Source organism: Anarhichas minor, unplaced genomic scaffold (genome assembly GCF_050575085.1).
Source record: "Anarhichas minor isolate MPS153535 unplaced genomic scaffold, ASM5057508v1 ptg000017l, whole genome shotgun sequence".
NCBI classification, from domain to species: domain Eukaryota; kingdom Metazoa; phylum Chordata; class Actinopteri; order Perciformes; family Anarhichadidae; genus Anarhichas; species Anarhichas minor.
The window spans coordinates 15,376,008-15,387,221 of record NW_027466463.1 but is presented as its reverse complement, the minus strand read 5'-3'; the positions used below and the strand labels follow the sequence as shown (position 1 = coordinate 15,387,221).

Genomic DNA, 11,214 nt, shown 5'->3' with positions numbered 1-11,214 from the left:
GCGAAATAAAGAGAGATGAGCAAAACAATTAAATTCAAAGATTAAATTAAAAAGAAGATTAATAAGAAGGATGGAGCTAAATCCGGATTGTGAGGACACGTAGAGATCCTGTATATTCCCAGAGACAGGCTGTTAGTCCGTGCAATAAAGGGGAAAAGATCAGAAAGACACACAAATAAAAAAAAAAAAAAGCTTCTTTCATTGATTCAAAATTTCCAGTAAACGAGCATATAATTCACAGCTGTTTTAATGTCTAATAAACTGTTATTTCTAACTCCGAATCCATTCCTTATTTATCGCCCTCCCCTTCCTGCCGGAGTGTCAGACCCAGAGACCTCCTCATTTCGACCCCCGATTTTTTTTTTCTTTTTTTTTTTTGCGTTAGCGAATCACAAAGTGTTGGCATCTATTGCCTTTGTCTGACAAGTCATCCATATAAGCAAAAGGGGGGTCTGCAGAGGGGAGGGGGGGGGGGGGGGGGGGGGGGAGGGGAGGGTTGCAGCTTTTAGAACCACAGACACAGAGAGAGGCTTCATTCCCAGCCCAAAGATCCAGCCTAACGCATCCAGCGCTGAGGAGAAACCCGATGTGTGTGCGCGCATGTTTCCTCCGCCGGTTTGACGCGTGAAATCAAGGCCACTAGGATTGAGGAGATACCGGGCCCTGCACGCTGGACCTCAAAACGTTTCGTTTTCAAGAAACTGCTCGCCGGCACGCCGTGAGACTTACCTCTGCTCGCCCAAGGCTTTTGAAAAACAATACCGATAAACTAACCACAGGTCGTGTTACTGAAACAATCCTTCGGTCATGCTGCGCACCTGCCAGACCTCCGCTCCCGGACCGGACTGTTGAAGAAAAAAGACAAGGCAACTTTTGGGGGAAGAAGTTGCCATCAGATCGGTCATCGAAGCGGGGGTGGAGGGGCAAACTAAGTCCCTCCATCGAGTAGATCCACCTTTTTTTCTTCACATCTTCATCCTTGACAGGAAGGCGAAACGGCGACTTCAGTTGATTATCACTCTTTCCTTTGCTATCCAATGGATATTCACTGCAAAGCAGACCCCTTCACGGCGATGCACCGTAAGTAGCACAACCCGAGTTTCTCTGCAGCTTTGACACGTTTATGCGGATAGAAATAATATTAGGAATGTGTCATTTGTGCATGTTACAAAGGCTTGCAGCAGAAAGCATTGGGACTTTTATGCGCCAACAGCATTTTGAAACATAAAAGCAGTATATTAAACTGAGAAACACGAGGATAATAGTGGATTAAATAGTCCTATGTGAAATGTCAGCCAATATTCTGCACAGATCTTTAAAAATAGAATAAATGACAATAATACTTCTGTACACAGAGCAGCACTGTGCAGAAATTAAACTTGTCATAGTAAACAAAGAACATGCGTTGGCAGGTGTAATTTACACGTGTATCACTCTCCAGCTTCCCGCGCAGTGTGTATGTGTGTGTGTGTGTGTGTGTGTGTGTGTGTGTGTAGTCCTGATAAGTCAGTTCCACATCTATTATTCAAATTATTCAAATAATTCCCAGCGAGGCCTTTGAGTCCAACACAAGTCCGCATAACAGTACCTGTAATTTGGTGAATGTGTGTGAATAATTGATGACCTCTTCGTTTACTAAATAATATGTAATATGAGGAATCAAACTCGTTCAATTATTTAAAATTACCGTGCTGGGGAAATGAGGGAGCTTGTAACGTAATAGCCATAACATGAGCCGTGGAGCTGCTGAGAAGATATGAGGTATTTTAGAAACTTTAAAGTACTGGAGACTCAAATACATTCATATTTAAAAAATAGAATTAGTGGGTCAATGCAGGGTGGATTTATTGTAACTAATTGTACAATCTGCACAATAACAGTGTGACTGATGAAAAACAATATGCTGATTGGGTAGGTGTTCAGCACTTGCATGTAATCTTGTGTTTTATTTTATTTAAAAAACATTATTATAAAGACAGTATTATAATTAATCGTAATTTAAAAATGTCAGGTAAATTGTTTCAACACAAAAGAAGGTACAAATTCATACCAACACGCATGGACAAAAACGTACAGATAAATAGGTCACATTTTCAGCTGCATTGTTCATAATTGCTTCATTCAAAAAAATGAAAACATGTACATTCATTATGGACACTTTGCTTACAGTGCTGTGACCATCTACTCTAAAATCACCAACACATCCGAATCAAGTTTTTAGCCATTAATTATTTATAATTATTAAGAATAATGGCTGATGACTGACAACGTATTCACATTTGGTCATTGTGCTGTATTTATAAAACGTTTAAAACAGAAAAATAAGGCGCCTGCATGATGGCTGCAAACAACTTTCTGATTCCATTATAATTAAAAATAATAATAATGTCTGTTTTACAAAAGTGCAGCATTTCGTGCATCCTTCAAGGCTTCTTCGTAATACCACAAATACACGTAAATCCACCTGCACCACAAAGGACACTGCCCTTCAGTTTAGATTGGTTATCTATCCCCTGCTATAATTACAAAACAAACTCACCACGCGCCTTCCTCTCCGAAACGACTTTATGTAATGTTACGGTTGTGTGTGTGCTGCTGTTGTATCCCACGTAGGGCACGGGGGTGTGAACCAGCTCGGCGGGGTGTTTGTGAACGGCAGACCCCTCCCGGACGTCGTGAGGCAGCGGATAGTGGAGCTGGCCCACCAGGGCGTCCGGCCCTGCGACATCTCTAGACAGCTGCGGGTCAGCCACGGCTGCGTCAGCAAGATCCTGGGCAGGTGGGTGAACACTCTCCGGACAAGCCCTGCAGCCAGGTACACTCTGCTGGGTGCGGGGAGGTGGATGAATATGCACGATGTACAAGTGGTGGAGGTGGAGGAGAGAGCTCAACCTACAAAACTCAGCTCAGTATTTTTAATTCTTAAATGCATTCAATTACATTTTAGCCGTCCTAAATTTATAGAAGATCTCTGCATTAGAAGGTTAGTAGAGTTCAGGTGGGCTTCTCCTCCATTTTGGTGTTTATACTGAAAAGATTCCATAATTTTGCAGACATACATCCTTGCCGTGTATTCATGCATGCATGCGCTCATGCGTTTTTCTTGCATTTTTAAGCAAATATGTGTTTGTTTTGAGACGTCATGGACATTTGAAAACGCATATAACTCATAAAACCACCAAATGTGATGTTTTGCTGAAGAAAAAGTTGACTTTTGGAAAAAAAAAAGGTAGTTCTCAGAATCAATAACTCTCCAGCTTATGTGTGTATCAATGCGTTTAAAATGATATTATACGCCTATCTTAGGAGGGCATAGGTACCAATTGCGTCTCAAAAATGGTAAGCTATCATTGGAGAATGTTATCATTATTATTATTGCAGATACTACGAGACTGGCAGCATCAAACCAGGGGTGATTGGTGGGTCTAAACCTAAAGTGGCCACGCCAAAGGTGGTGGACAAAATCGCAGACTACAAGAGACAAAACCCAACCATGTTTGCTTGGGAGATCAGAGACAGACTTCTGGCAGAGGGCGTCTGCGACAACGACACTGTTCCCAGCGTCTCATCCATTAACAGGTAGGACGCGACAATTAAAATACAACCTAAAAAAATACATGCAACATTTCTGTTTTTTTTTCTTTTTATAAATTTAGATGGTTTAAACACCTGTATGGAAACACTTTAATGAATAAATCAGTTATAACAGTGTATCCGTGCTAAACGCACCACCCACAGCAGAATATTGTTTGACCAACTTTGTGCTGGCCGGCACGCCGATCGTGCACGAGGCTGCCCTGCGGTCTCAGAGGTGCAATTCAATCTTTCAGACCAAACTCCCTCAACAATCAGCAGTACATCCAGGACTGAGTGAATCTGTCGAGATGAAAACCGATCAATATTCGGTGACCAGATCCCGTGGCGCTATAAAGCAGGCCAATTTTCTTTAGCACATCTAATGTGCTGGAGCTAGAGAGAGCAACACCAATGCCTTCTCTGCAGAATTTTATTTTGAAGAAAACGGAATTAAGGGCAAACAGATTGGCCGCAACTTCGTGAAATATTGCATCATGTGAAAATAAAGTGATAAATAAAAATAAAAATAAAAACAATATTGTAGCAAGAATAAAAAAAAACACTTCCAGTTTATGAATAAAGCTCCTAATTTAAATCCTTGCATTAAAACTGGAGGTGGCATCTTGCTGTAAATAATATTGATGTAACATTATGATGAAGCATAAAAGTGCAGCATCAATTTTGCGTTGATTGAGGTAAAATATATTTAACATCTCAAGAATCATTATTTATGCTACAATTCTTGAGTTTTCTTAAAGGAATTTGTAAACAGTGCCATAGTGGCAGCTACAAGAGGACCCAGGACACACTCACCCCTCCATCACCCCCCATCACCCCCCCACCAGAGATCCCTGGTGATGAACTTTGGTTAAGAGGCACTGTTCCATAGAGCCAGCATCAGCATTACATTTTAATGAGCTGATGGGAGAGCATGGACAGCTCCACACAAGACATCTTTTAAATAGAGAAAAGGCTGAAGAAAATTCATTTCATGCTTCGTGGCTGCTTAAAAAGCCCTATTTAAGGAGGCTCAGACACATGTATGTGATAAATTCAAAATGTACATTAATATCATTAAAAGAGCTCTATAAAGTTTTTTTTTTCAATTCCAATTAAAGCTTTCTATTTTGAACCCGTGGTGGTGGTGGTGGGAGGGGGAGGGGGCTTATGTGTCTTTGTTTATGTGGGAAATTAAATTCTGAATACAAAGAACTGTAATTCTATCAGCCAAATATGAGAGCTACTTTGAATTTCTATTACGGCTTAATGCTGAATATTTTCTCTTTTTTTTAACCAGAAGATTTCAATGTGTTGCTCTGTGACACACACACACACACAAACACAAACACACACAATGGAGCACACACTCAAATGAGACGCATTTGTTTAGATTTATCCGGAGGTTAATATTTCGATAAATTTCAATGAATTTCTAAAGGAGCAGTCTGCAAAGAAGAAGAAAAAAAATCAATGAAAACGTCGTCAGTGCTTCAATCACTACAGCAGACTGCTCCGGATCAACTGATGCTACTAAAAGTTGTTTGGAAATCACACGAAAAAGCGTCTTAAAATAAATGACGAGAAGTTTTTACTCCAAGTGTTAAATTGTGGGTTTCCCCAGTTAAGACAATACAGAGAGAAAAACCAAAGGACTGGAGCCAAAGTCTTTTCCAGTTGGATGATTCTGACTGGGGCCAGTCGTGGGTTTCTGTGGCAGACAGTCTGACCTCAGGACTGTTGACAAAAGAGGATGCTCAATTTAAACACCTTTCGGCTGCATGCATTATTAAATGCTACAGAGATAGTGTTGTACTACGAGTCAGGGCTACCACAACCAACAAGTAACGCTACCCTGTTGGTAGACATAAAAAAAAAAAAAAGGCCCTCAATGGCGCTCGATATTATTGATTCAGAAGGAAAGCAATTTTAATATTTCTTCAGGGGATTTTCAGCAACAGCCAGGTCATTAATTCATTCTCCCAAATTGCTTATTCAATATCAAGAACATGGATACCAAATAAAGCCTTTGAATTTATGTTGCACACACAAGTCAAGGGGTCGAATAACTGTTATGGGGAGAAGTGAAAAAAATTAAAACGTCAATATGCGTTCTCTGAAAAAGGCTTGTTGTTAGGTAGCTTTGCCTCGAAGGGGAGTTTTCTTTCTTTTCTTTTTTTCTTATTTGTGACAGTGTTGGATTTGTTTTTCCTCTGAAGCCTCCTGGCACCTACAGTTACATCGATATCCAAATCATCGGATGCATTTCTGGATAATATGTAGAAAATATACAAGGAGTATTTTGGTTCAAAATGATATCGTCTGAGCGGGTGAATATTTTCCTTCCACTGAAATAAGACATGCAAGGAAATAAGAACAAAGAAACTAAATCTAAATTGTGCAAAGAAATCGCCCCTACAAGGCTCCACAGTCCTCATCCCAACTCTTTGTGCTCTCAAATGGCTCTCGTGGCATACATGATGAATAGTTTTAAAGTTTACAAATTATCGTGACAGCTCCCTTTCTTCCCAAGTGCCATTCAGATTAAAGGAATCTAATGCTGGCGTAAACTTGTGCAAGGCAATAAGGAACTATTGCTTTCCTGTCACATATAATTTATAGCTTTCTATTTGCATCTGTTTGCCCGTGTGACTAATCCCCAACTTTTTCTCCCCAAGCCCCGATCAATACTACCTCATCCGCATTGGCACATGGGGGCCGCTGGCTCTACAGAGATGTTTGATCTGGGAAGCAAAGGGCTACTATAGGGCTGCGATCGGCCCCAGTGAAACTCCCTCCTCAGTGGGGGAGAGAGAGAGAGAGAGATGAAGAGAGGGGGGGAGAGAGCTGATTAGTGTGGGCCAGGTAGAGTCAGTGAAGCTGATCATTGAGGTGAATTGATGTGATTTCATGCTTTGTTTGCAAGATCACTCAGACCAAAAGTGCAATGAAGACTTTTCTCCAGACCTCACCTTTAAAAAAGGTAGAACCACTGATCCCTTCTTGCGTCGGAGTAACGGCTGATATCTTAATCACACAATATCTCCATAGTTAGGGGCAGTTTGGAATCTCCAGGAAGGAGAGTTGGTCGCAGGAAAGCAGCAGTGACATCTACCTTTCCTTTGTTCCCCAGGATCATCCGAACTAAAGTCCAGCAGCCTTTCCATCCGTCTCCCGATGGGTCGTCCCTGTCGACACCAGGCCATACTATAGGTACTAATGCAGCTCAGCAGGGGCATCTTATGGCATCACAGCACATACTGTATACATGCATGTTTTTCATTTGGAATTCAAGCTCATTTTTGTCTTCTTTCCCCCCCCCACCCAGTACCAAACACAACATCTCCGCCTGTAACCAGCGCTTCCAACGACCCTGCAGGATCCTACTCCATCAATGGGATTCTGGGTATTCCACGATCCAATGGTGAAAAGAGGAAACGAGATGAAGGTAACATAAATCTTCTGTCTTGAGGAGAAAAATAACACTTAAGCTCAGCTCAGGATTAGCATGCAGAAACTAACTAAAATCCTACAAAAAAAAAAAAAAAATGAATAGAATTCTGTGCAGCTTCATGCTATAAAATCCACTTTGCTGAACTTGCAATTACTGCATTAAAACCTGCTTCAGTTCCAGTAGATGACCCTTATAAAACACCTAAGCCTGAACCCTGTTACACCGCTGTGTCAATCTGCCAAGGAGTCTTTTGATTTGAAGACACGACCTCCGCTGTTGTCTCCTGCAATTAATCTTTATGGAAGTGATTAAAGGGCTTTAGATAATTACATGTCAAGATGATGTAGCCAACCACCCAGGTCAGTCAAGAAAACCGATGTAGCTCTGTGAAGGGCTTTTCTTTTTTCTCCCTTTAACAAAAGTGGCTCCACTTCTGCTGCTGAAGTAGTAGGTTAGTGGATATAAGGGGGCCTGAGGCGATATAGATTATTGGTTCTGTAAGCAATAGGCTTTCTTAATGTCACTACATAAGTCTGATGAGAATAGCTAAACAGATGCACTCATGTTACAAGGCATGCATGTGCGGAAGGGATGATGTGGCTGCTGAAAAGGGGCAGTTATCTCAAACAGGGTGGGGAATGAGTGCCTTATTTCTGCAGTGCTCTGGAATGAGAGCTAATCAGAGCACGGCAGCAGTTTACATAGCGTCTCCTTTGTTATGCCGTTTGTTGAGAAGCACGGGGGTTTGCGGGATATTGGGTGGAATTGATGTTTTATGTGCGTGCAGGGAGGGAGGGATGACTAATGGCCTGTCAGAGGTAGATTTCCTGGCAAAGATATAAAAACCAGCATGACGTGGACATGGCAAATGACATAATCAAGTCTTCCCCTGTAAGAGATGCAATCGCGGAGCCATAATGCAAACGTCTGGTATTTTCAAGGGTTCATTTTCAGTCGTTCGAGGACCTCTCATATTAGCCAAGGTGTAATGTCTAGTCCCCTGAATGATAGAATGCACACATTTCTATGCAGATTGCTACTGAAGGGCAAAGAGGTATTAAAGGGCATGGGGAGGAATAAGGTATGTGTGTGTGTGAGGAGGAGAGCTGGCCTGTTTTGTGGAGGTCTTCCAGGTGACAGCGCCATGTTTCTATGGCTATTCAGTCTCAAATGATTCCCCTGATGTGCTGCCATTTCTGTGATTTAGGTGCTCGGCAAGCATTACGATGAAAGAGAAGAAAGCTCTGCGTGTGCGTGTGTGCGCGCTTGTGTGTGCGTGTATGCATCAGGGTAGGACTTGCACTGAGGGTGACGGAGGGTGCTGTGGTTCTTATATACTCTCTCAAACGGCCAGCTGGTTCCTACCTGGAACCACGAGGTCAGGGATACTTTATCTTTCCAAAACATAAACCCCGGGCCTTGGCTGCACACACACGGTTGCAAAAGCAATGTCTCGCCCCGAGCCACGGTTTGTAAAAATAGTATATTACGTACGATGTTACCCTGTAGACACTATTGTCCTGTTGCTGTCTTCTCTTAAAGTGCACCTTACCCCCCAAAGACTAGGAGACAAACTGAATCCAAGATTTTGCAGCTGGTAGACCGAAGTGTCCTCATAAAAAGGCCCGTAGTGATTTAGGACAGATTATTGTCAGTATTTTTGGATGTTAGGTTTTCGCAACCAGTAACTTTCAATTTTGAGTGTTTATGAGATATATTGTTGAAAGAAAATATGCCATCAACTGTTTTAAGGATCTTTCTCTGCTTCCATCCATGCATTTTTAGTCACTTTTATAGATACATGTCTGGATATGATCAAATGCTGTAAGTGTGCTGGTTAGTCTTTTTTTCTAACAAGCAAGGAAAACATTTCAAAGAATCTACATGTATGCCTTAATATTTTGATAATCCTGGCAGTAAAATCAGACAAATAGAAGTAAGAAGCAGGTTCATGCTGCTTTCAAGGTGTTTCATGGTCATTGTGGGGTTAAAGCAGTGTTTTTTTTTAGCTGAGGTCTGTGTTTACGTGTTGCCTTGTTTGCTATTCAGATGTATTTTGCTTCCCTCGGTAGAGAGAAGTCTATAGTCAGTTAATGCTTGGATTAAATTTCCTCACAGCACAGTAGCTTGCCTGAGCCCTATTTAACTTGGTAAGCCTCATGATGATTGTGGCACAAGCAGTCATTATCAAGGGTTGGAAACATGAACAAAAATGAGCGAAGGAGAGGAGGGGAAGTGTTGCAGAGGGGAGGGCGGTGTGCAACACAAGCCCCGCTGAAATGGATTGGCTGTGTAGCCCAGAGTATTTGTTTTAGGCTGTAGCTGTGGCTCTCTGCCAAGCAGGCAGACAGCTCCTAAGTTTCCAAGTCAGCAGTGCCCTTAAAAAAAGGTCCCCCATTACAGGAGGGATGTAGAGATAATGTAGTGTGACACACGTTATGTACACTGGGTCTCGGCAAGAGGAGCTTCAGGGACACAGGTGTCATAAGAGCCATTAATCTGCTATTGTCACGTGTTATTGCAAATTAAAAGTAGCATGTTACACTTGGCAGCCATTGTTGCGGACGGACAGAGTGGGGGAGAGCGAGAGGGGGAGAGACCCCTGGAGATGGTGTCTTTGGTGACCACGGCTGTCCGCACCTTTTACAAAGTGACATATATTAGAATTTGCAATTCTGCAGAGAAAAGCTATTACCTCACAGATTAACATGCCAGCTCCTCCACCCACCCCCACTGCTTCTGACACTGTAGGCTCCAGAAAAGACAAAGGAGAAGCTGCTGCTCTCAGGGTCAAATACAAACCTGTCATACAGTATCCGATGTTTAAGTACAAATCTGCTTTCATGGATGTTTTTGTCCTCCTTCTTGTTATTAGTGAGCGTTTGAGTGAGCTGAATTGACCCGGGCAGACAGCTTGGAGGTCTGTTGAGAACATGTAGCGTCCATGAAGTGCGTCCGGTCTTTCAAAGTCACATCACATGTCCTTTTCAGAGCCGACCCACAATTTGCACAATCAGACCTGTAGATGATTCTTAATTCCAGCCATTCTGGTCGCTTTCTTGCTTTGTGTCGGGCTTTCTTCTTGATTTATGAGAGAAATGCCGAGAGAGAAATTTCATGATAAGATGATCATCATATCTTTCAAAAGCCAACAACAATAGCCAGTGGCAGTCAGAATGGATGTGATTCTGTGCTTCAGTAGCTGTTGAATTAATTATTTCTCATCTGTGAGCGTCATGAGGACTGAACCCATGTGTGTGGATGTAGATGAGTGATGGAGCGGGCCCGCCGTCACACCCTGCTCTGTGTATCAGCATCTGTTATGGGGGGAGAGGGAGAATCAACACAGGAACTCAGAGCGCAGCAAAATGTCAGCACCTAAGTGCAACCTCCAAATTAGATTAATGAAGCCTTTAAAAGCTCGGGAACGTCACGGCGAATTGATGGCCGACAGTAAGTAAGGCTTCTAAAATGCTCCCGTCTGAATATCAGACATAGGCCTGCAAATGAGGAATATCTTATCTTAATATCTTAATTATGTTAATTCACAGTTTGGCCTTTGAAAATAATGAAAAAAGCCCGTCGCAGTTTCCCCAGAGTCCAAAGTGGTGTCTTTCAATTTCCTTGTTTAGTTTGATCAACAGCCTCAAACCCCCAACATTTTAATTTACAACGATATACGTCTGAAAAATGCAGCAAATTGTCACATTTGAGAAGCTGCAAACAGAGACTGTTTGGGCAACGTTTCGATTAATCGATTATCAAATTATTTTTTTTGATTGATTTTCCATCGATTTATCGTCGAGCTCCTATCAAACACTAATAACAGATCTTTAGTGATGCAGAACAAACATATCACAGTATTTCATTTATGTTTACATAATCAAAGCATTCAATTAGACAAAACTAAATGCAGCTGAGTTCATCCAATTTGTTTTAATCTAATTAAGCAGAGAACTGAGTCAGGCGGGAAATTATAGAGGTGTATTATTGTGAAATACATAACAATGTGTTAAGGGAATGAGAGTGTATGTATGTTGACATGTTATTTAAACAAGGAGCAGACTGAGAAGGGGGGGGGGGTAAGCTCATTTATCTGAGGGGGTGCTTTCATGACCTCAAGGTGCCAGCTCACCTCCTTGTGCCTCCAACAGGAACTTAGAAATGATTTTCATCAGGGGAAAAAG

At 42.0% G+C, this 11,214-nt stretch overlaps 1 protein-coding gene across 8 annotated transcripts in view; it reads left to right on the top strand.

Moving 5' to 3' along the window:
* Positions 1-1,037: 1,037 nt before the first annotated feature.
* The window catches only part of pax2b (paired box 2b), a 28,034-nt gene continuing 17,857 nt past the window's right edge, over positions 1,038-11,214 (top strand). For 6 of the 8 annotated variants that reach the window (XM_076093899.1, XM_076093902.1, XM_076093901.1 and 3 more), the window contains exons 1-5: positions 1,038-1,080; positions 2,614-2,779; positions 3,382-3,579; positions 6,707-6,786; positions 6,902-7,021. In XM_076093899.1, the coding sequence (XP_075950014.1) occupies positions 1,038-1,080; positions 2,614-2,779; positions 3,382-3,579; positions 6,707-6,786; positions 6,902-7,021 (607 nt within the window). Of the gene's footprint in view, positions 1,081-2,601; positions 2,780-3,381; positions 3,580-6,706; positions 6,787-6,901; positions 7,022-11,214 lie in introns of all 8 variants that reach the window. The other 2 variants (XM_076093900.1, XM_076093903.1) reach the window with 1 other exon arrangement.